Source organism: Bemisia tabaci, chromosome 3 (assembly GCF_918797505.1).
Source record: "Bemisia tabaci chromosome 3, PGI_BMITA_v3".
Lineage (NCBI taxonomy): Eukaryota > Metazoa > Arthropoda > Insecta > Hemiptera > Aleyrodidae > Bemisia > Bemisia tabaci.
In genome coordinates, this window is record NC_092795.1 from 25,423,268 (window position 1) to 25,448,141 (window position 24,874).

General features: G+C 35.5%; 2 protein-coding genes across 7 annotated transcripts in view; one reads left to right on the plus strand and one right to left on the minus strand.

Annotated features, from left to right (window-relative positions):
• Positions 1 to 13,553, plus strand: LOC109031051 (phosphatidylinositol 4-phosphate 5-kinase type-1 alpha). 5 transcript variants are annotated; one of them, XM_072298070.1, is made up of 5 exons: positions 19 to 552; positions 3,908 to 4,111; positions 8,876 to 9,076; positions 10,213 to 10,417; positions 11,624 to 13,553. In XM_072298070.1, the coding sequence occupies exons 2-4, from the start codon at positions 4,097 to 4,099 to the stop codon at positions 10,408 to 10,410; spliced, it is 414 nt and encodes a 137-aa protein (XP_072154171.1). In that variant the 5' UTR covers positions 19 to 552; positions 3,908 to 4,096; the 3' UTR covers positions 10,411 to 10,417; positions 11,624 to 13,553. The 5 variants fall into 5 exon arrangements, 4 of the variants coding, with proteins under 4 accessions (XP_072154169.1, XP_072154171.1, XP_072154170.1 ...); XR_011899512.1 differs by lacking the exon at positions 3,908 to 4,111 and having other exon boundaries at positions 21 to 552; positions 11,624 to 11,813; positions 12,296 to 13,553; XM_072298069.1 differs by lacking the exon at positions 3,908 to 4,111 and having other exon boundaries at positions 12,296 to 13,553.
• MetRS (methionyl-tRNA synthetase 1) overlaps positions 11,321 to 24,874 on the minus strand; it is a 22,083-nt gene continuing 8,529 nt past the window's right edge. The window contains exons 8-17 of one of the 2 annotated variants that reach the window (XM_019042334.2): positions 24,126 to 24,329; positions 23,481 to 23,570; positions 22,067 to 22,253; positions 20,643 to 20,807; positions 19,992 to 20,211; positions 19,514 to 19,727; positions 18,568 to 18,804; positions 17,090 to 17,273; positions 15,833 to 16,042; positions 11,321 to 11,779 (exon numbers count right to left, since the gene is read on the minus strand). In XM_019042334.2, the coding sequence (XP_018897879.2) occupies positions 11,633 to 11,779; positions 15,833 to 16,042; positions 17,090 to 17,273; positions 18,568 to 18,804; positions 19,514 to 19,727; positions 19,992 to 20,211; positions 20,643 to 20,807; positions 22,067 to 22,253; positions 23,481 to 23,570; positions 24,126 to 24,329 (1,858 nt within the window). In that variant the 3' untranslated portion in view covers positions 11,321 to 11,632. Of the gene's footprint in view, positions 11,780 to 13,863; positions 14,017 to 15,832; positions 16,043 to 17,089; positions 17,274 to 18,567; positions 18,805 to 19,513; positions 19,728 to 19,991; positions 20,212 to 20,642; positions 20,808 to 22,066; positions 22,254 to 23,480; positions 23,571 to 24,125; positions 24,330 to 24,874 lie in introns of those variants that run through there. The other variant, XM_019042335.2, reaches the window with a different exon arrangement.

The following is a 24,874-nucleotide window of genomic DNA, read 5'->3' on the forward strand; positions in this document are numbered from 1 at the left end:
TGCAGAGACACGGGCCATTGTTATTAATTATTATTATTGTCCGTGTTTCGTGTTTCTGGTGTTCCATTCTGCTTATCAATTTTGTGATTTCAATTTTATTCATATTTTTAATAACCATTTACTCATTTCCTCCTCCTCATTATTTACTACATGTGCAATTTTCCATTTCTTTTCGGGCTATACAAAAAACACACCATTGTGATGAAACTTACCGCTTATCATCGGAGGAACCAACCTGCCTGACCTGAACCCTGAAATTAGTTTAGTTTTCTGTTGTCGTTCAACTGGAGATCCAGGATATCATAACATAACCCGTAAACCCGGGGATTGCTTCTCAAAAACTTGGAACTGAAGGAAACCAGACTCTCTCTCAATTCCTATTTGTCTGAATGTTCCGCTCTAACTGAAACAATTTGAGATACTGACTGAACGTCCAGCAGGCTAGTCATGGAGGAAGATCACGTATCTGGAACTCCTCAATCGACTGATGATGAAATTCGAAGCCGACTAGCCCAACTCAGAGGCCAAACTTCAGTGAAGGAGCCCTCAAGAGTGAGTAAATTTTTTAGTCCTCATAGTTAAATATCTCTCTAATTATATCACACACCACAGCTATTGATTTTTAGCTCGCCACTCATGGAGGTCGTATGAAGAAAAGAAATAAATTCTTTTCACCTGAAACTAAATGATCTTAAAAGGTGTTACTGTCTAACAGTCTGTAAGCTATTGAATGTGAACAATGTGTTCGGGATCAACGATTGTCTTGATCCTGCAGTTTCTCATAGTTCGTGATTTTTGTAGCTTTCAAAAGTGATGAGTATCCCTATATTTTTTTAATGTTGTCCAAGTGCTCAATGTGTTCTAAGCATGCTCATGCATGCATAATTCTTTTGACCAGTTGTCAGGAGTATATAATAGCAACTTAGTCGTATTTTGTTTGACACAACAACTCGGAACATCTCGTAACAATCGTATTTTGTTCGTATGTTCTTACGTGGCCTATCTTTATTCGTTTATTTTTTTTTCACTATTTGGCAACGTTTTTGCAACATTGTTTCGTAACAATTAGAACGTCCTCGGAGCTTATTACGACTGATGTGCACGCTTGTTAACAGAGTTTCCAACCTCACTTCTAGCGGCTTTGCTCTCATCGGTTGTGATAAAGTGATGCAAATAACACAAAATCAGTAACAGGAATCAATTGTTGTGTCGAAAAAAATACGTCTCTATTCTAGGAAAACATTTGATGGCCAACATGCTAATTACAATGTGAGATATCTATTGATCAAAGAGGTCACAAAGTAGACGAAATTCCCTTTTCCTAAATATTCTATTGTGTTTCTTCTTGACACAACTTCCACTGTGTAACTATCCATGTAGCTCCCCTAAGTCGTATTATATACAGCCATAGAGTGATGGTGAAACTGCAGGAACTGTATCTTGTTTGCTGTTTTTCGAAATCTCCACTCCTGTTTCATTTCATCTGAGGAAAGGAATCTACACATTGGTGTTTTTGTAGTTTCACCATCAAAGTGTTCTCTAAAGTGCTCGTCAGCTGTCAATTTGTAAGTGCGTTGATGGTCTCATGGGCAGTTTGCATCAACTGATTTTGTTCAGCCCTTGGCCTCATTGATGCGTGGAAAAAAAAAAGGAGATATTGTGACTGACAATGTTCAGTTTATCATAGGCTAGTCCCACTCCACTTTTGAATCGCATCGTGCCAATTCAGCCCAGCGTAAAGTGTAATGACTCGCGGTCTCTGACCTGTCTGTCAGGGGAAAAAAAGCACCAGCTCAACAAAGAAGGATGTTTCGAACTATCTGGTTCATGCCCTGTACAATACTTTTCTTACTTTCATCGACTATTTTTTCAAATCCCAAATTAAAACAAGTGTCTATCACTGTTTTTTTCAGTGTCAAATATAAGTAAGCTCTTTCTTAGTAAGCTCTCATCTCACATAACTTGAACCCAGCTCTGCAATTTTGATTCACGTCATATTTTTGAGCAGTAACTACTTAATCCATTCTGCCTTTGTTCTACAATGTTCAGATCTAGGAAAACGTCTAAAAACTTCCAACACATCAGGAGTTTGCAAATTGAAATTTTGGTTCCAAGGGGAAGAATTCTCTCAAAATAAAAGCATCAAAATTAACAAATTTGAGAGCTTATTTTGGGTGCTTTCATCTCCTATAACAATGATGATTAACTTACTGATGGCAAATGTCACCTTTAAAAGTTGGAAATCTTTGATTTCAGATTTTTAAATGGAATTTCTAAATTGAGATACTTTGCGCCGGGGGGGGGGGGGGGGGGGGTTAAATTTGTTTTGAAAAATCCTAAGGTGACCTTATTTTGGTGACATTTTCTTGACTATAGTATTTGAAAATGTGTAGGGATCAAGTGTGCTACCACCTACTGTACGTACAATAAAATGGCTCATGTTGGAATTGAAACTTATCCAAAATCCTGTATGAACAGCTGCAAACGCCAGACATTGTCCTCTCCCTAATTTACCCTTCATCTTACCTTTTAAGGTGAACTGCGGATGTTTGGAAAGAAAACCCAAGATTAGGATTGTAGTCCATTTTTCAGAAATAGTGGTGGCTAAGATGGTTTTTTTTTTTTTTTTTTTTTTTTTTTTTTTATCAATAAAAAATCAGAAGAAGAGGCAATAGAACAACATTCAAATCCTTTGTAGCTTCGATACCTATCCTTGAATTTTAATATGTTATTCTACTATACAAGAGATGCCTCTCCTAAAAATGTCAAATCTTACAATGAATTTTCTAAATGAAAATTGCTGTTAAGTCCCTACGTGACAAATATTTTTTTAGAGAAGAGCAAGTCAGTTCATTTATTGAACTTAATTATTTCCTCTCATAATATTCTCATCCTCCACTCAATTAAGAGCATTCATCAATCATTAATATTTATAGCCATGCACATGCATTGCGTATCATGTGTGGCATACTTGAGCATTTCAACATTCTTGTTGCCAAACTTTGCAAAAATTATGGTTTTCTCCCTCCTTTTGTCTGGAAGGGGGTGATGAAAAATTCTTGCATTTCATGCAGTAAACTTTCCTTTGCCCAATATTTTGTTAAAATCATGAGGAAGAAATTAATATTTATGTCTTGCATGATGTTTAAAATTTTGAAATAAAGAGCTGTATGGCAACCGGGGCAAGTGAATGTCCGTTTGGCTTTCGAAAAGGTGTGCAGACTCAGTGCTGACCTTCAAGATACTTGCAATGAATGACAAGTTGTAAACAATTGAAAATTTTTTCTTCTTTTTCATATCAAATTGGGCAGAAGACTCAACTCTCTCTCTTGCCCTTTGCCTGTACTATCTCAAGTTTCTTTCTCCCTCGATCTCTCTTTCTCCCAGCCCCTCCCCTCTCACCTGTAGGGATTTTATTTAAGTGCTATAATGAATAAGTAATTAAGTTCTCAAGCTCAATCAAGAGTAATACTTGCTCTGCTCACTTTTTAATCGGATACTGTGCAAAATATCATTTCGCCTCTCTTAAATTACTCTTTGATTTCATTCTTACTCCGATGGATGTAAATTGAATTATCAGCTGAACAAGTTGTGATGAGTAAACCAGCCCATATTGATGGAGCCTTGAATTTTATCAGTATTTGGTGCCTTATTTAATAAACCTGTTTTCTTTTTATCAGTAGAGTGCGTGGAACAGCCTTTCCACTCTTTTTAATTTATGTTTTGCATTCCTCTTAAATAGAGGTTTAATTTTGTTATTTTTGTTCAAAACAAAATAATTTATATTGTATCCCAACTTGAATTGATAATTTTCTCAAGTATCAATTCCTCTCTCTCTCTCTTAATGTTTAGGAAATATTTTCAACTCTTTTTTTTTTTAGTGAAATTTGTGTTTGGTGAATTTCAGTGAAAGGAATCCACAATGTGACCGCAAACTGCCAGTTTTGATCGTGACATTTTGGACATTGGCTACAAATCTCTCTGGCCTCAACTGTGATGTGAAAAAGAAAATCAGAATTTTTAAAGCAAGGGTTCAATTTGAACGAAAATTTACCAAATTTCATCCTCAACACCTTTGGAGCAACCATTTGTCAAAATGTTTTGCTGTAAGGTGAGTTCAGAAGACCAAGACATGTCTTTCGATGACAATGAAAACATGTCACGATCTCAGATCCGCATTGCCAGAAGCAAAAAGATCGGCTACTTGTCCATCGCCAAAGATGGTGAGATCCTTTATAAAAAAATCCGCATGAGTCAGATCCTCAGCTCGGTGCAACTTGGAATTGGTAACTCTGTGGGAAAACAAGCCTGCAAGCCAGAACGCGACCTCCTCATGTTTGACTTCATGACATCAGAAATAACTTTTTTTCCTAACGCTGGTTCACCTCATGCTCCGGCTCATTCTCATCCTGAATTCACCTTCAAAACATATGCACCTGTTGCATTTCGATACTTTCGGGATCTCTGTGATGTCCAACAGGAAGATTTTTTAGTAGCTTGCTGTAGTAGGCCACTAGTTCCAGCCTCCTTTAACCCTACCAAAAATGGTTCCCTTTTCTATTTCACCTTCAATGATGAATTTATTTTTAAAACTATTCTTCGAAAGGATTGCGAATTTTTGCAAAAACTTCTCCCAGGTTACTATTTGAATGTTAGTCAGAACCCTTGCACGTTATTACCGAAATATTTTGGTCTTTATAAGTATGAATGTCGTTCGAAAAGTCTCATGTTTTTGATCATGAATAACATATTGCCCTCTAATCTTTTCTTTTATCGAAAGTACGATTTGAAGGGTTCCACTCACAAGCGGAAGACGTCCAATAAAAATGATGAAGCTTTCAAAGATTTAGATTTCCTAAAGCACTATCCGAACGGATTATTCTTAGAAGCTGAATCTTATAATGTATTGCTTAAGACGATAAATCGAGACTGCCGAGTGTTGGAAAGTTTCCGAATTGTTAATTATAGTTTATTGTTGGGACTTCACAAGATTGAAAGTAATGAAGGAAAACAAACTCGCCGGAAGGAGCACCTATTGTCTGACCGAGTCTCGTATCCCACCCTAACCAAAAAATTAAGCAGTAGATTAGAAATAATGAAAAGGGAAGAAAAAATGCTTTCTGAAGGTATCCCAGCACATGATTGTGACGGTAACTCTTACTTACTCTACCTTGGCATCATTGATATTTTGCATAGTTATACTTTTAAGAACAAAATTCAGCGGATTTGGAAGTCAATTTTTTTGGATGGCGATGCAATTTCTGTCCAACCCCCTGATACATATGCTCGGCGTTTCATTTCGTTTATCTTCAGCAACGTTTTTAAAAAAGTCAAGACTGTGTCAGAAAAAAATAAGATTTGCAAAAATGTGAAATCTTCTAATCAAGATGAAATAACACCTGATGCCTCTCCTATTTCAAACAACTCTTCATCAATCACTCACTTAGATAAATCCATCAGCAACATGTCTCTAAGTCTAGAGGAGGAAGCATGTATATCAAAACGAGTTATTAAAAGAATGAATGAGGAAACGGTCAAGTGTCCATTTGTGAGTCAGTTTTACTCAAAAAAGGCAAAATATCATTTACCCTCAACCACTTGATAGTATCTATCCCCCTTTCACCTAGGATATTTTTAGTTCATTAAGAAGTATTAACTCAGGGATCAGGTGGTTCATGCAGATCACTTGAATTTATTTCATTAACTACACACCTGAAAGTTCTGGAGGCTGAAAGTATATCCTGTTACTTAAATATTCCAAATTGCTCAGAATTCATTGTTTTCCTAATGGAAGAACATAATTACATTTCAACGCTGCAAAACGTCTTCTTGCAAATTGTACTTTTCCTGGAAAACTTTTGGACATATTTAACTGAAAATTTCACCAACTTACTTTCGGATTACATGCTAAAGTCAGCAAAATTTTTGACAGGAACTGCGCAATCATATTCTTCTAAAAAATTAAATCATTTTGTAAATCTTACAATTTCTGAATTGAGTCACTTCCTTTGTCTGGGGAATGACAAATCATTGTTATGCAAAATTTGTCAGTAAACAGCCTATTCAGCTGTAAACTTAGTGAAAAAGAGAGAGGAAATGCCAAGCTTTCAGTCTTGAACCAAGTCAAGAAAGGTGAGGATTTAATAGTGTGGAGAAGGTTAGTTAGTCATCTTTCATATTTCCTTATTCTATCTTCCACTGCTTTGACAGCTCTGAATTTTCCGGTGAATTGGAGCAGCTATTATATTTAGCAGCTATATATATTTATTAATGGTTCTAGCATTTCAATGTTGCCACTACGTAATTAATTGTATTTAAGTTTTCAATTGGCAGGAACCATGTTCTCATTAGCCATCATGCATGCTTCCATATGTTGTCTCTTTGATTACTAGTCCACATAATGCCATTTTGAAACAAGATTTTTTAATTTTTAACTTGCACCTATTTTTGAAGTTTTTTTTCACAAAAAAGTGATATCTTTATTTTATTCTACAGATTCACAGCTGCAGAATGTTTACTGCGGATATTTTTATTGTGTACTTAAATAGGTACCTGGTACTGTTTAAAAATACTTATTTTATTTTTTAAACCTTTGAATCATTTTAAGATTTGTTTTGTAAATATTTAACAGACCTGAAAGATTTCTTGAAGTAAATTGTGAAGAAAACTGGCAGCTAACTGTAAATTAGATTCGTCCTTTGTCTAACAAGACTACACCATGAAAACGTAAAATAGGTTGACTCTCTTTGAGGCCATATTACTTCCTAGTTCGCAAAAATTTTGTTTTTTTCCTTGACTGTCATTATCTGCCTGTGATCAATGGAGGACGCTGTTACAGAAGTGCTTCTGTTTGTCTATGAGGCTTCAGGACAAGCAGAAACGTAAAATGAGGTAATGGATTATCTACCGGTTCAATACTGCATTGGTCACCGGGCAGTATAAAGGAAAAGAGTGCCATCTATCTTAGGAGTTATAAGGAAGCACTGAAGTTGGTAATGGATTGATTAAAGTGAAGGAGGAAGGAGGTGGAGAAATGGTGCTGAGTCCACACCATTTCTCGGGGAAATCAAAGCCAAGAAGATTCGCCCATTATCCATGAGGGAGGAATTGTAGCAAGAATTTCTTTGAAGCTTGATTTCTTTCAGTGCACAAGATTTATGCACACTTCTTTAACTCCCTGTCTTTATATTTAAATAATTTCTCAAAAATATCATTGAATATTTACATATAATACCATTGAATAGCTCCTATTATTTTAGTACCTGATACTGTAAATCAAATTTTTGTTACTATCAAGTGCCTTGTATTAGATAAATTTTTAGACGCTTTTCCCCCCTTTTTCTTAATTTATTTGATGTATGAATTTTAAATTTTGTTATCCTTGCACAGGGTCAATGAAGTAGTATGTCTCACTTGTAGAAGGAGAAAGTCCACTCTGAGTCTGCACTACAAAGAGAGAAGGAGAACATAGAAACTTAAAACATTAGATGAACAAGAAAAATTGTACTTTTTACAGGGGAAAATTCAATTGATAACAATTTTAGCAATATTGGATGGATTCCATACAAATAAGTTTATGCACTTTTAGAGTACAAAAGAAGATCTTCCATCTTGATTCTTCCATTTACTTTCAGTGCTTAACTGAAGACAGATGATTTTCTGTCGCTCTCTAAAAGTGCATAATTTTATTTATCTTGAACCCTGTCATGTCAAACTTGGAAGGTAGAGAGGAGGCATTGGATAGGAATTTATGATGTTTTATGAAATTTATGAAGGGAGAGGAAGTTTGAAGTTGTGTTGAAGGAGCACTGTATGGGGGGGGGGGGGGGGGTACAAAAGTGGAAAAGAGGCGTAATTTTGTATTACTTCAATGGCCTCGTAAGAGATTTTTTAATGTGATAAATACTTTCTCATTATTAAAGCATAATAAGTATGTATTGTGACTTGAACAAATTTTTAATGCAAATGACTCACTCACGAATGTTCAATTGTTCCAAGTGTATTTTTCTCATGAGGCAGTGGAGCATGTTTTTTTTCTCCTTGTTTTTAATTCTCTTTAACTTTTTCCCTTCCGAGGAAATTGCCTCTTATTTTAATGAAATACTTTCTTGTATGTAGGTCAGTGCCATTATGTAACGAAATTGAGTTAACCTTGTATTGTAAAATGTTGTCAGCTTGCAGGAGCAGTTTTTGTTTTGCCTCCGAATAATGTGAGGAAATAACAGGTTTTACAAATTAACTTCTACTGTCTTCTGCCTTCACGAGGAAGGCACTAGCAGAATTCTACAGCTTTTGAAAAAATAATACTTTAATCTCCTAATTTTTGTTTAATATCTCTCAAAAGAAACAGTACAAAGTTTGCAACCAAGTGAAAAGTTCTTTGCAAGTGATTTTATAAATATTTTATGGCACTTTTCCAATGTTATTCGGTAAATTGAATTGCTAAGGTGCCTTGCGTATTTAAGCAATATTATCTTTTCCCAACATTAGATTAAATCATTGAGCGAATCACAATTGCTTTCTGCTTGGTCTATCTCATATTAGTGTACTCTTCTGACTTCTTGCATATCAAAATGAAATATTTCAAAAATAAACTTGTTCATTTTTAGAAATATAAAGCCTTAGCAGTTGACTCATTTTCAAACAGAGGGTTTTTTCCATTTCTGAACAAAATTTACCCTTGCACGGGTCAAATTTAAAGTAATTTTTATGGTAGAAATACGCTTCCTATGTGACAGTGAAGTGTCTTCACAGGCAGTATTGGTTTAGCTCTTGGTATCGATTATCCTACCCAGAGTAGAAGTTAAGGTTGTCTGAGCCTTATTTAATGTTTTATAAAGCAAAACAAGTGATCCTGTTTGACGTTCAATTCCAGTCATTCCTCGTCAGTGGTAGGAAAAAGACTCAAGCGGAAGAGGCAGAAGATCTACTAAAACAATTCTCAGCTGAAGCACAGTTGGTGAAACAGTTCAATGAGACCAGCATTGATGTTGATAAACAAATCGAGGAGCGCCTTAGGAGACTCAAAGCTGACACTGCCAGTTTGACACCTCAGACCAATCCCATTTCAGCAAAGGTTAGTTCTACTTCTCATCTACTAACTACCATTAGAATTGGGATAAGATAAGATTGTTCAAAAATTCACATCGGAAAACAGCACCACTTTAGAGGAATCCATATGCTAACTAATGCGCCAACTGTTGAATGAAGGACATCCGGCTGACATGACATCTGTTCGATCTTTTCCTTCCTGAGTTCAAATATTTTGGGGATTCCCACGCATATGGATTCCTCTAAAGTGGTGCTGTTTTCTGATGTGAATTTTTGTACAAACTTATGTATAAAAGTTAAAGCGAGTGTAAAAGTCAAAGAATTTCATGTTTTAAGGGGGAAAAAATAAACTGTGTACCTAACGAAGGTTTATTATTAAATATTAAATTAAAAAAAGCTTTAAAAATTAAAAAGCTTGAATGGTGAAAGGAACAAGTCATGTACAAATTCATTTTAATTAGTCTGAAAATTGCAAGTACGAGGGAGCAACTAGATAGTATCAAACTAATTTTAAAAAGTTGAGACTTCATTGGTTTTTGAATTTTCAAATGAATTTTATTCTGTGAAGCTTCTCCCCTTTCTATTTTCGTCTCTAATTTAATCTTACATAGAGATCAACTATATCTCAGACTTGCTGGCTGCAGCCATTGTTTTTGTAGACATTTATAGACAGTACATAAAACTGGTTTTAGGGTCTTTCATGTTCAATAATTGTACTGAGCAGGGTGGTTCTGAAAAACTGCATGGTGTAAAACTGGGATGGAAAAACATCAACCATTTTTCTCAATGAGAAAATTCTGAAATTAATTTATCTTGAAAATCACTTGAAAAGTTTGACGCTTCAAAATTATAGTCTTATGCCTTTCCACAGCAGCGCACTTTTTTCCAATCATTGAGGAGATTCTATCAATCACTATGGAAACTCTTGAAGAAGAAAGAAAAAAGAAGAGAAGATGAAAGAAACTTGACACTGAAGCGTTAGATGATGTCATCCACAGCATTTTTAAATAGTCCGTATCCTTGTTGATACATACTTTAGAGCTGTAATATTTAGACTGGTGTTTTATTAATTTTCCGTTCGACTTGAAGTAGAACCAAGGATATGAATGATAAAAGACACACATAATCATTAACATGATGTGCTTTTTTCTCTGTATCCAGGTCCTTTCACAAAATTTTGCTGAACAGTGCAGTGATGACTCTGATGATGATGATATTAAAGCTGATGCTATAATCAGGAAAATTTTAGCAGAAGAGGAACTGGCTCGGCGTGAAATCCATGAAGAATTAGGGATCGATGATAAACTAGATCAGCTTGATGACCCAGATGATCTTGATGATTTTGAGGAGTTCAGGTGAACCCAAGGTATACTAATCTCCATGTCTAACTCTCATGAATGTAATTATTAAGAAGTTTAAAAAAAGAATTTATTTCAAAATCATCCGAGTACAGCCTCAAAAGTAATTTAAAATCTATATAAAGATTTGTTTCTTGGGTTTTATTCAAGATATAAGGTTCCTACTGCCCACGAAGGATGAGACGAAGGGGGGGGGGGGAGGCTCTCTTTAAATTAATTTAGGAACACTTCTCATGCTTCATGATTATTCTCAACCCTAAACAGATAAATTACCGGATTTTTTTTAGGCAATATCAACAGGAGTTTGCTAATGGCATCATTTGTTGCCTATTCTAGCCACTTTGCATTTCCCAACAAATAAATGAGTTTAAATTGACCTTGGCCAGTAGACCTCTATCACTGTGTCTTCAGTCTAATAACTCACGAAAAGTCATCTTCAGTGGCAGAAAGCAAGTACATTTAGAAATTTTTACTAATGTCTTTAATCCCCTCCTCTCCTACTCATCCTTCAAATGTTATTTCAAGACTTAGGCCAAGAGGCATTAGCCAATATAGATACTAGCCTCTAAATCTAGGAGGCTGATAATTGAAATTGATAGACACAGTCATGGACAAAAAAGACAAAGGGAAAATGGAGCTATCCTATTAATTGAAACGGTTGATTTTGTAGATCAAGGGATAAAATGATAGACCAACTGTAGGATTTCGAGTGGATTGCCATTAGTTACTCTAGTAATCATTTTTTTGTCCATTGCGACCACTTGTTCCACCAATAGGTTCCCTCCGTTTTTTCTTTGTCCTCTTCGACTATTGCTTTGACTATCAATGTCAAAAATGATCTTGCAGGTTTGGCAAGGTATTAAATATCCCGAGACAGGTACAGGAAGGCATGATAAATAGAGCAAGCCTGATACATATGAAACGCTCATTTTTTTACATTAACTTACACCTAGTGAAATAAATAAAGTAATAAATTAAAGTTGAGGAGTCAAAATTACATCATCAGTTTGACTGACAATTAACCTATGGCAAAATTACAGGGCAATGATAAGGTTGATCCTCCACCGATCTCTTTCAATTTGAATCTTTTTCACACAGCTTCATTATGAAATGAAGATTATAGATTCCTTAAAAATAATAATGAGAAATGTACGTATTGTAAGGAAAAAATACAATTCAGCCTGAAATTTAAACCTCTTTTTTCCTTCTTGCAGGTACCCTGTTCACTTTTTCTTCTTGGTAGCTGCATTTCCGACCTGCTCTCCTTTGGCAGAAGCCAGTTGTTGTTTCAAATCCAAAAGCTTCTTCACTTCTGGTTCCCAGACGGTCTTATCCTTTGTTTCACTCTTCAGTTTACGAACAACAAGCCCCTTCAAAAAATTACAGAATTTTGTTAATTAAGAGGTGATAAATTGAGGTTTAATTTGGATTTTACTTGCCTCCGGAGAATTTTACACATTGCTGATTGCATGAACTCTTTTAAATTATGAGCCTCGTAATTTATAATTAAGCTTTATCTAATTTGAAAAAGCTATGGGTATCTAAAATCCTTGAAATCTGAATGTTTACAGTTTGTAAGAAGATGATTCTAAGTCCCTTTGGCGAAATTGAGGATTTATGTTGATAAGAGGTGTCGTCAGCTAAGTTGACGGTTGTGTACTTTCGGTTTGCAAGTGTCAACAACGAATTTTGGCCTCTGAACAAAGCGGCGTTCGCTCTTATCCACATTGAAAACATCAGTCTTATGATCGTATAGTAAAAAAACTACTTATCAGTTATGATTTGCAACTTTTTTGTGGTTGTGATTTCCGTGTGGCTAAAAATTAAAGTTTTACAAGGTTTGAAAGTATTAAAAAACCTATCTAAGCTTGTGTTCTTGCTTCTAGGAGAGCCAGATGTTTTCATGTGGATAGTAGTGACGCGAAAACGCCTGCAAACCGAAAGTAAACAACTGTCAACTTGGCTGACGACACCTTTAAGATGGCTAATTCTGGTTGACCTCAAAGCAATTCAAGCAAATAATCACAATTGTGAAAAAACTAGAAATATTTCTATCTTGATTGTACAATGTTTCAAAAGTTATTTTATAATTTAATCCTCCTGTCAGATAGTAACCAAAATATTTTTGTGAACCTCTCACGTGAAAACAGTAGGAAGTTAAGTCTAGCCAGCCACCTGAAGAAGCAACAAGTTACCAATTCAAAATTTTCATTTTCCCCCGCCATGCATTTTTCTAGAATCGAATCTAACTAAGCGACCATCCAATCCAGCGACAGTATCGCAGGGACAAGAACGGAACGTCATTGAGGGAGTGTGATCTGTTTACAATGGATTTTTTTGAAAAATTTTGAGTGCAACAGAACCCTCTCAGGGAGATATGCGTTTCTTCAAATTTGCATGTATATGGATCCCATTTTTTCTTATAACACTCAAACACATTGGAAGGAATTCATGCATGAGCAAAGCCAATCTTGTCTTTCTTAAAAATTATTTTCCCATTGTAACATAATCAATATTTTTAGCAGTAGGTATCATACAGTATTAGACCTGGAAAGGAAATTCAAATGGCGTTTCCCCCCAATTCAACAAATCACCATCGCACCACTATACATCACTTCATAACTATACTTAAGACCCTTGCAGAAAGCAGGGAATTTTGCTTGAACTAAGAGCCTGAACTTTTGAGGTAAATGAAACCGTTGCTAGCCCTAAGTTGTCTTGCGTTGAGGGCAAGGTTTCACCGCTTTTGCTCTTTAAGGAAGGACGCATTGGCTGAAATAATATTTCCGTTCAAAAGACTTTAAAGATACATATTTAAGTAGGTGTTAAAACAAAGTACTAAATCGTGTTGAAAGCATTTTTCTTAGAATGTTTTGATGACTTTCTCTTGTTGGTGCTCTATTTTCAAATCTTTTTGTCTTTTCTTTCATTGTTTGTAAAGCTAATCTGTCAATTATGGTGAAGTTATTCTGGGCCTCTTTTTGTTTTTTTGCTGATCCATTGTATAAAAAATGTTTTCGATCAAGATTCCTATCATAGATATAAATTGCAACCTCATTGTCAGCTTTCTTCCTTTGTTAAATTTTTGGATTTTATTATTTTTATGCAATTTTTTTTAATAAAGTGATTAATTTATTTAATAAAGTTGGGTTTTTTCCAATCATCCCTTTAGAGTTGCAGTCCTTCAGTGCTCAACTCCATCTACAAGATTGGTACTAACTTGAAGCCATTCTCAAGCCAGTTGGAATTGTCCAATAGAAAAAATACTTGTGAAGGAACAGGAAGCTCAATCCAACCTAAGAGATCTCCAGAGAACCAACTTGACAACAAAACTTTTTATCACATCAAACTTTGTTACACGATAACAAAGGCTTTCTATGAATTCTACGATATTAATTTAAAACATTAGAGAAGAAATAGAGAGGACTCATTGGAGCAGAAAAAATCAACTAAATAAACTTTCATTCAAAAGCTTTATTTACTACATACAATGAGCTAACTTTTTTATGGAGTCTACTTGCAGTTTCAATTCTGCTAAAGCTGCCTCATGACAAATGATTGTCTTTGCCGATGTGCAGCTTTTTCGTAGGAAACCCATCACTGATTCCTGGCAAAGGACATTTTATCTTCAATCAGAGGAGGATAATTATGAAATGGACCTCATTTTGCAATCAGGAACTACAATTTCTGGCTCTATTTAGAAACAGCGTAGGTATTTACCATTAGTTTTCCTATGCACATGAGTGTTGTTATAAATACGCCAGAAGTAGGTCAAAATTGCAAAATGTAGTCCAAATGATGATAATTCGATAAGAGAAATGGTAATGTAATCATTTTTCTTACATACAATAGTAGGTTAGAGATCAACTTTAAATACTAGTGCCACTAATGTCCGGGCTTTTCAAGGTGGAGTAAAATTATTAGTAACAGGAAAAAAGGAACTAAAACATAATGTTGAATCAGACTTAAGTACATATCACCACAGAATATCCCAGGGGCAAGACTAGTAGAATTTGAGATGCCCGAAAAGAAAAAAATTGAAATAAATGGGACGGGAGTTGTAAAAGTTAAAGTTAACATCTTGAGATCAATAAAAGGAGAACAGTTAAAAACATGATGTTAAAGAAATTCTTGTGCAGGGATTTTACTTAAGTAGAAGGGAGTTAGTGGTTTTTAACGATAGACTTTAAATATAAAATATGGTGCCTACAACTACAGTCCAAATAATAATGTTAAAGAAGAGGAGTATTCGTTAAAATCTGGTCAACGATTTTGGCATGATTAACTGTATAAGTGAGTAATAGGATCCTTGTTATAAAATCAGGTTCCCAAATACAGGGAAAACTTGATTTCCAGACTTGTAAAAGGATTAAAAGTTCGTTGCAAAGCAAAAAAAAGTAAAAAGGTGGAGGAATGGTGCTGGGTCCACACCATTTCGCGGGGAAAGCAAAGCCAAGAAGTTCCAAAGATTATAATGGACCACTAGACAGGTTACGAATTTCAGCATTCCTTATGTAGATATTTGTCAAACATAATGATACATTGATACATTGTCAAACTCCTTACGTAGATATTTAATGATTCTTGATTCGTGAATTCAAACCACCAGCTCATGAAAACTCAATGCTCTGCGTGACTCACATCGCACGCTGAACGTTATCATGACAGTCTCTTGCAATATAAAAATCTGGCAACCTCATTCTTGACACTTTGGCGCAGCTATAGCAAATTGCTCATAGTTTGAACAACACATGGTGGGAAATGAACATTGCTCGTAGAGCTTTGAGTTTCTTGTGAGCGGGCAGTTCAAAATCCGCATAACCAATGTGAAAAAAAAGGTTAATATTTTCGTTGCACGAATTGTGTTCTACGTGAAATTCTGGTTAAGAAACATTTATCAGAATGCTTGAATCCGTGACTTGTCTAGTGGTCCATTGGAGCAAAAAAAAAGTTAGCTGAATCAGGAATTGGCTCAATAAACTTCCAATTAATAGAACTGAGAAAAAAACACCATTTCCACTATGATGTTTGATTAGGTGATCATGGCTTGAAGTTTTTCATTTCATATCGGCTGCTCTTGAATAATTCCTAAAAATTGCTGCCAAGATAGGCAAACTTTGCTTGGAAGTCCTTATGCAACCATTATTCCTGTATACTTATTTTTTGTCTTTTTTTGAGGGAGGAATTTGCATTTTAAAATTTCTAACTGTACCATAAACTAAAGTAATAATAAGGTTAAACAATCACTCCTTTAAATTAATTGTTAGTCATCAAGCTTTCACTGTGCTCATTCTTCATACAATTTAAAAAAACAGATCCGAATTAGGGTCCTCTACATTGGCAAACATGTAAGCCAGATAAGCGCATATTAAAGACCCAAAAAAGCAGAAAACAGATAGCTTGAGGTACAGAAATGAACTCACCTGAGCAGCAACAGCAGCTTCTAATTTCTCAATTGTTTCTGAATTTGCTGGCACGCTTGCAGGCTGTGAAGGAGCAGAGTTACTTTTATCTGTAGATTTTGCTTCTGTTTTGGTTGGTTTTGCTGCTGCGGAATCATTCTGCTTTCCAGCAAATCTTGCCTTCAATTCCTCCACAGTTTTTGGTGTGATCAGTGAAAATATTGGAGATGGCTGGAATAGCCCAATTCTCAAATTAGTAAATCAAACTTACAGCAGATAGTTGCTATTCATAGATGCAATTATCAGGAGGACTGGACATGTTTGAAAAAAAATGGATCGTTGTCGAATGATGATGCAGTGAAGAAGAAAGGATCGAGATTATTTTGAATGAAGTTCATGTTTCATGCATTTTTCCTCTACAGGGTGATAAGAAAAAAAGATGCTATCAACTCTCCATAAAAGGTGAGCCACTGCCAAAACATTCTTGACAGTCATCATGAGCGAATTTTCGTTCGTTAACTGTTGACAAAATCCGTCAACAGTTTAAGAAATATGTCATCAAAACCAATTTTCAATCTCCAGTTGTGATTAAATGGGCGTGGCCTAGCCTTTCCTGCCAAATCGCCCGTAGTCAAGTGTAATTTAATTTTTGCCAACAGTTAACAGTGTTGTGAACGTGCTCCGGACTACGTTATTTAACCTATTGACGTTTCTGGTTAGAGAGTGAAACTCATTAACAGCCCCATAAACAAGTACCAGGCTCTGCTTGGTTGATGAAAATACCAACTTCATTAACGTGCAGGGCAACTGTTTACTGATTTTGTTTATAGTTGACAACCGAAAATTTGCCTCATGAAAAAATTCTCACTGTTCCACTTCTGTTTTGGACTGAAGTTTTAAATAGTTTGTGCCTCTTAAATTGCTGCGCCCTTAAGCTACAGCTTATGTAGCCTAATGGCAAATCCGGCCCAAAGAACAAAAGGAAGCCATTGTCTTTACAAAAAATTAGATCAGCGAGGCACAAATGAAATTTTTATTTTCTCCAAGTTTACTTGTACTGATTCTAGTGAAATTGATAGGTCATCATATTACGAGTGAGATACTGCTTCATACTGAATCCTAAAGTCGAAAAATCAATGAAAGCCCATACACCAAGTTCATTTCAAAACTGACAAAAAACAACTCTGTTGTTGCTGTCATCACTTTTCTGTCTACATCAATTTGAATCCCGGAATAACCTTTAAAACTGATGTGAACTTTATAGCAAAAAATACTTACATGGCCAATTTTGTGCCCAGGAGGCAAAAGCATGGTGACATCCTCCGTAAGAACGTACAGACTTTCCGGAGCATTGAGTTGCTCTGCCATGATCTTTGATGTATCTGGCATGTACGGTCTTATCATGATTGACAGCAAACATGCCAAATTGCTTAGCAGTCCAATTACTGTACCTGCACGAGATCTGGAAGAATAAATTGTATTCCATGTTAATTTAATAGAAAAAAAATCTTGAAATCAGACCCTTGACAGTGTTCATTAATTTGCTGTAAATGAGAATAACTTATGGATGCTCTTTTACTAACAGGAGGTGTAACAAATTATGTTCAGAATTAATGATTTTACTGACAAAGAACAAGTATTTGAGATGTAATAGTTGCAGTGAATAAATCGCACTACCCAGGCACATAATGCGTCCTGATCCTACCATCCCTAGCATTGAAAAGTTAAAGTCTGCATTAACTCATACTTATCCTAAAACCATTGCATCAATCTGCTGCTAATACATCAAGGTTCATTGAGAGCTAGAATTTTGCGCTCCGCCTGACTATGGCTCAAGAAAAAATATTCTTGCGATTTCCAACGAGGCAGTTTGCTCCAAATTTAGAATGCAGTGACTTCGATTGTGGATACAGGTTTCCGAACTTTCTTCATTCCCCAGTTCTCTGACTTTGCCTTGAAGTTTTTGCTTCTTGTGGACTCTAACATTGTCAAATTCTCTAAATTTTCTTACTATTTCCTTGACCTTCAAACCAAACTTCCTCTTAAAAGTTTTGAGAAAGCACTCATTGCTAACCTCCTGGCAAACTTTACATTTCTATGGGTTTATATTATGGAAAGAGACTCTCAGCTATTCTCTTCCCTTTCTTATAAATGCTCTAGGTTTTCTTTGTGAATAATTTTTGATTGCTATGCACCTAACCTAAAAACTGGGCAAAGGCTCTAAGAAAATTTCTTGAGAAGTAGCGGAGGCATTAAAAAGATTAAAGGACACGTTCATTGCCAAGCCGGTCATAGTGACCCTTTCTTTGTTGGCCATATCAGACCAAAACAGTCACAGTGACCGGCGTTTTGAAAGAGGCCATTTCATGACACAGCTGTGCAATGCAGGTGCTGTCTGCAAGTCTTTCTGAAACCTAATTGTCAAGGACTGGTTGCGTTCATAATTGATAGGAAGCAAGATTGTTGCGGCTAATAGTGAAAACAGTTGTTTGGACCATTTTTGAGAGTGAGATTTCTGATTGTGGACGATATTAGATACCTAAACAATCCTTCTTGACTGCTTTCAAATTTAGTGCTCCAGGCAAGCGACTTAGATGGAAATATTCTACCCCAGCAAAAATCTACCCCAAGTAAAAATTTCCGGGCAAAATTTTTGGAATCAGGCTCATTACTAGCTTTATGAAATTAAAGAGCAACCTATTTTATAGTTTTTCCATTCTAAAGTGGATTTTAGGTAGCGGCTCACAGAAACTTACTTCTCCTCTTCAGAACCTTTCATTAAGACCCATGGTTTTTCGGCTTGCATCAGCTGATTACAGTACTTAGAGATGCAAAGGATGTGCTTTATTCCATCACGGAATTTCGCCTTATCTAGGACCGCCATGAACTGCCTCAATTCTCGAGTAATAAGAGCCAAGAGTTGAAAGTCTTCTTTATTCAGTTTCATATCAGGAATGACAGATCCAAAGAATTTCTCGCAGAAAGTGAGAGCTCTAGAAGGAAACAAGATATCTTTAGAAAAAACAAATTTGAGTGAAGAAAAACCTACAAAAATCAAGGTAAATACCTACATTTCATTCAATGAAAACTTATTGCCTACAGCATTCTTACAATCATTTTGAACACACAAAACAAAACTACGAAATCCATAAAACTGGCTAATCCATATGTTAATGCAATTGTTTCAGAATTAATGAATACATGTTCTTGAGGGGGATGGATTATTGTAAAAATATATTTCATTGAGCTCAATTGAAGAAAACACACTCAACTCAATTCGCATTGGATACAATGCCCATTTGACATGAAGCCAGGAGGACATAGGTATGCTTAAAAACTGAGTTCAATGCTTTAGCAAAGGACTTATATCAGTTATATCTAAAGAAAACATTTTTCCACTCAATTAAGTCAGGCTAATAGTTCAAATGAGCGCCTATTTTTATAATAGTTCCAATGAGGGCACATTTTCATAATCAGACAGTGAGTATAATCAAGATTGAGCAGCCTATTTAAGAATTCAAAGTTCCATTGGACAGACTTATTTCAGCTTAGTTAACTTATTTTATGATGGCACATAAATATTCCCGATTAAAATGCGTCATTAGAATTTATGTCAAGTTCTTTTGGCAAGTCTATTATTCTGCTTTCTACCATTACAATACTATGTTTTTTACGATACTATTGACCAGTAGTCAAACTCACCTGTTGGTGAAATTTCCTAAGTTGTTTAGCAACTCTGTGTTAGTTTTAGCAGCCATATCTGCCCAACTGAAGCTAGAGTCTTGCGCCTCAGGCCTTATGTACAATAGATAGAATCTGAACACATCTGCGCTTATTCCTGTATCTCGTGCATCATTACCAAAAACACCAACACCTCTGGATTTTGAGAATTTTCCATCTTCATAATTCAGGTACTCTGCAATAAAATGAACAACAAGAATTTTACATTTGCAACAGTAGCCTTCAGAAGAGAGAAGTAATGGAACACAAAAAGAAGTTATCAGAGAGAAGTAATGGAACACAAAAAGAAGTTATCAGGAGATACAAATTTTATGAGCAATTCTGATGGATGTAGGTGCTGATTTCTTTTGCCACAAAATTGCTACAATTCGTTGAGCCAAAAATGTAGTTTCTATTTTTCTTAAAACTTAAATTAAAACTTCCAGTAAAATATCTTTACCTGTTGCCATGATGTGGCTGACCTTTGTGTAATTTTTTTGGGTAGCCATCTCAATAGCTGGAAACATGATAGAATGAAAAGGAACATTATCTTTGGCCATGAACTGATACAAAGTGATTTGGGTTGATTTACTGGGAAGCCACCATTTTTCCCACTCATCAGTGTAAGCGGCTGATATACTCATATAACCAATAGGAGCATCAAACCACACATAGAAAACCTAAAAAAAGAGATAAAATCAATAAAGATATGGGTACATAAAATAATTAAATTAATAATTGAATCCTTTGTTGAGTTTAATTTTTACTCCTTTTACTGTTACTTTTCAGTTTGATGTTTACTTACGGATACATATAAGTATATTGTAAAAAAATTACTTGCAGTTTTGAAATTCAAAAATTAACTTTCTATTGTGACACTCTGTATGGTAACAAAACCACAAATTTAAGGAAAGCCTGTGACCTCAGAAAATATCAGTCCTAAAAAAATTGAAGATATTTATTATTAAAGATAGAGTCTCGCGGGAGATACAAATTGATTAAGTTTGAATTATAAAGTTGTCTACAAAAATGGGCTTTGGCTGCAATTGCCTCAATTATGTAGTTACAAGGTTTAAAAAATCTTCCTTAAATAAATTTTTCTCTACATTACCTTCTTCTCAAAACCTTGCAATGGAACCTGAACGCCCCATTTTAGATCTCTTGTAATACATCGCGGTTTCAGTCCATCTTTCAACCAACTCTTTGCAATCACTCTTGCATTGTGGGACCAACCAGAAGATGTATTGTCCACCCATTTCTTCAGGTCTGCCTCTAGCTGAAATTGAAAATCTTAATTTATGTTCAACTTTAAAGAAAACGCAGAAAATAATCAACTCAAGCCGGACACTTTCTACATGGAGCCAATAAAAATTGATAAAAGAGAAACATTCCATAGAGGAAAACACGGATTTACTGTTTCGATATATTAGTCACAGCCGTCATAAGCATGAAATTCAAAAGCATAGTTGCTGAAAGTTATTTGAAAACTTTTAGGAGGTATAAAAACAGTTGAAACTCAAAACAATTGTAATAGGTAAAAATATTTGAATTTATAGTGTTTCATCTCAAAATTTCCAGGGTGTTCGCTTTGCGACAAAAAACCCTGGAACTTAGTCTAAGGATTCCAAACACCTTGGAGGTAAAAGAATTCTTCAAGCATGATGATCTTATGCCACAAAATTTTTGAATATTCTGGTTGCGAATATTTGGTGTTCACTCACAATTTAGTGAGACCTCTAGAATAGGACACTCCCTATGGCCAGATATTTCTTCCTCATCCTCAAATGTAATATAAGATTCACAGGAGTTAACAGAGTCTAATGGCCGAATACTCTAATGGTAGGATACTCTAATGGCCGAATACTCTAATGGTAGGATACTCTAATGGCCTGACGCTTTCATGGTTTCTAATGACTGGATAAGGACACTAAAATTGGCGACATAGTTGACTGCATAGCTTCATTGAGCAGACAGAATCTGCCAAAATAAATGATACAGAGAGGTTGTCTTAAGATCAAGATTGCCATTCATACATGTATGAAGCCGCTTCAGAAAAGGACCCTTAAATTTCGATAAGTGTAAATATTGGTGCCACTGCAAGGAATGATGATGCTGAACGATTTTCCAAGAAAAGGAGGGAATATTTTAAAAAATTTACAAGACAGAGCAAAAATTAAAATATCAAAAATATAAATTGTTGGTAAAATTATGGTTAAAATTCTAAGAATTAGAAGACAGAAGAACTTTCGATTTCTCATGCTAAAAAGAAAATGAGATATCGCTTCCAAAAAGGACTTTTGTCTGCAAGAAATTCAATATTGAGATATTGGGACTGCTGTGTGGAGGAATTGACATTGAAAACTTTTGTAATTTAGACTTGAACTTCGTTCTTTGGCTTTTTGGAAAAACAGTCAGGTGGCTTATGGCTGAGAGAACTGCTTAATAATATCTGAACAGTGTCTGAAGTGAAATGATATCATACAAGAGAAATTTCTAGGTTTTAGTGCAGAAGGAAAACTTTCTGCTAACACTCACTTTAGGTAATTCCAAGAAGAGTTGCTCCGAGTGCCTGATGACAGGAGTATTTCCGCAAACTTTACACCTTGGGTTTATTAATTCAGTGGCATTGATTAGACTACCACAGCCATCACACTGATCACCTCTAGCATCTTCGTACTTACATTTTGGACAAGTGCCTTCTACGAAACGATCGGCTAAAAACCTAAAAAAGAAACGTCATGATGAGTTTTGTTCTTAAATAAACAAGTAGCAAAAGCTACCTGCTGAGGGGGCTCTGCCCCCCCAGACCCCCCTTTAAAATTATGTATGTGAGACTTTCAGTATCATGGAAGTCGTGCGGCGACACATGCCAGATGAAATGCCACAATTAATATTACTGGATCAGACGACGAGCTGATAAAAGCATTACCTAGTAATTTTGGAACGTTTCTAACTGACAGTTTGGTTGCTTTAATTATTACTTTGATTTGCGAAATACAGTTTGTTATATCCTGTGTATCTTGTATTGTAGGTTGCATATACTAGGTTGTGAGGCGCGACCGTATGAGGTAGCGTCAGGCCTGTCTCTCTCTGTTCATTCTTCAATATATTCTGATTTCGTGCGTACGCATTGTCTTGCTTGCTCTCTTCTTTCCTCCCGTTTCCCGTATATTATGTCAATGGCGACGAGAATTTTAATTACCTAATAATGGACCAACTAATGTGTGAATTGACAATGAATACAAGACAAATTTTTACATGAACAAGAAACGTTATAAATTGAAGAATCGGAGCTAAGGGATGAAAAATCTTACACCCATAAAAAAAAACTTAAAAGGATACTTTCCGTTTTTTACTTTTTTCAGATCAGTACTTGAAAAGTACCCCACTGATTTCCTGTTTTTTTTACATACAAGTTTTTACTATGATTAGTTTTTAGACCACAAAAAGCAGGTAAAAATTCAACAAAGAACCACGCAGATATGGCGTTGGAGTAATTCTGCATAGATTTCGCGAATTTCTTGGATTTCGCTAATTTTGCAGGAAAATGTTACGCATTTTGCAACGAATTTTGCTGATATAAAACGATTTGGCAGTTAGACAAAAAAATAGCCGATTTCGCATTAATATGCTTTATATTTCTATAATAAAGAGGTCATGATCAGTGCTTCTCTCTATTTCTCAATTTAATTGGGCAATTTTAATATATCCAGAAAATTTTGCCGCGAATCGCAATAGCTAAATATTTCTAACTCTTATGATCATCATCCTTCCAAGTGGACGTATTTCCATCAAAGGGAACTATGTGCATTAAGGCATGAGCCCTGATACCCGTAAGAATACATTCATAACAGGAATCACGTCATAATGCACAAAGTTCTGTTTGATAGAAATACGTCCAATTGATCTTAAGAAGAGGAAAGCTGGAGAAAGGAGGCATTGTAGTTACCTGTCACATTTTTCACATAACAGCTGTTCGACAGACGCAGTTGAAGTGAATCCATTATTGTGAACTAGTTTGAAGATAGACTGAGCAATTCTGCAAATGATTAAGAGAATATCGAGTCTGATTATAGAATTTGTAAATTAATCAATGTTTAATAAACCCAAGGGGTTTCTTATGGCTATTTTGCTAGTGATAGGGTACGAATTGACATTGAAAGCTGGGCACACTTATTATAAGAGCCAACAAAAAAGTGAATGGGAGATAAATGAATCTCTCTCTCAATTATGCTGCTTCTTAGTTGGGCACTCGAATTAGACTACACAGGCCTGTTGAAAATCTAGGAATTGCCACGAAAATATGGGCGCTGCTAGCGTAAATTTTAGCGAGAAAAGCATTTCCAAACTTCAAAAAGCTCTTTACAACTTTTTTGACTGCATGTTAAGATATATTTGTGGAGCTCAACAGGCCAAGACAGAGCAAAATTACACTGATTAAGACTGACATTGTACCCTCAAAATCCACCAAGGTATGGGTTGTTCCCTTGAAGCTTTTTCGAATTGCAACTAAAGAATATTTTCTCTTGTTACAGAATCAGAATAACAACTATTTTTCGCTTATGGTATTACATGAAAAAGAATTAAAACTTACTCCGTTTGTTTCTGAGTGGTTGTGCGGCCAAACTGATCAAATTTTATATTGAACCACTCATAAATATCTTTATGTATTACAAAATATTTATCACAAATTTGTTGAGGAGTTAATTTTTCTTCTAAGGCTTTGGTTTCAGTTGCTGTGCCATACTCATCGGTTCCAGACACAAACAGTGTATTTCTGTTCCTCAGCCGACAATACCTAATCAGCAGAAAGAAAATTTAGAAACAACAATAGAAATAAAAAACAATGGATGACATGTTATGACAAGAAAAGTTTAGGACGTTGCCTGCCACAATGTTTTGGGTATATATATCCCTTGATGCCATAGCGCCCTCCCCCCGTCTCTAAAAGAGAGAAAAAAGTTCTGTGGTGCATTCTTTGACTGGGGCAATACCAAACGTGAGCTTTAAGCATATACACGGCTCCCATAACTGGTGCCCTCACAGGAGGCTTCAACTTGAGTGACCGTATCCTGGTTGCAAAAACGGGCATGAATGCTGGTCAATACAACCGCTGTGGCAAGCTTCGAGTAGATGGTCAAGAATTATTTAAATAAAATAAAAATATTATCTCTTCCTTCTTTCATTTTTTTCCTTTCTTTTTTTCTTTTTTAATTTTAAGTCTTTGTCAATCTTTTCCTTCGTTCAGGCTCAATATGAGGACATGTGAACTATCTTAAATTGTCGGAATTATACAGTCATGCAAAAATTCTTTCAATCTTCATGATAAGCTGTTCCACATGG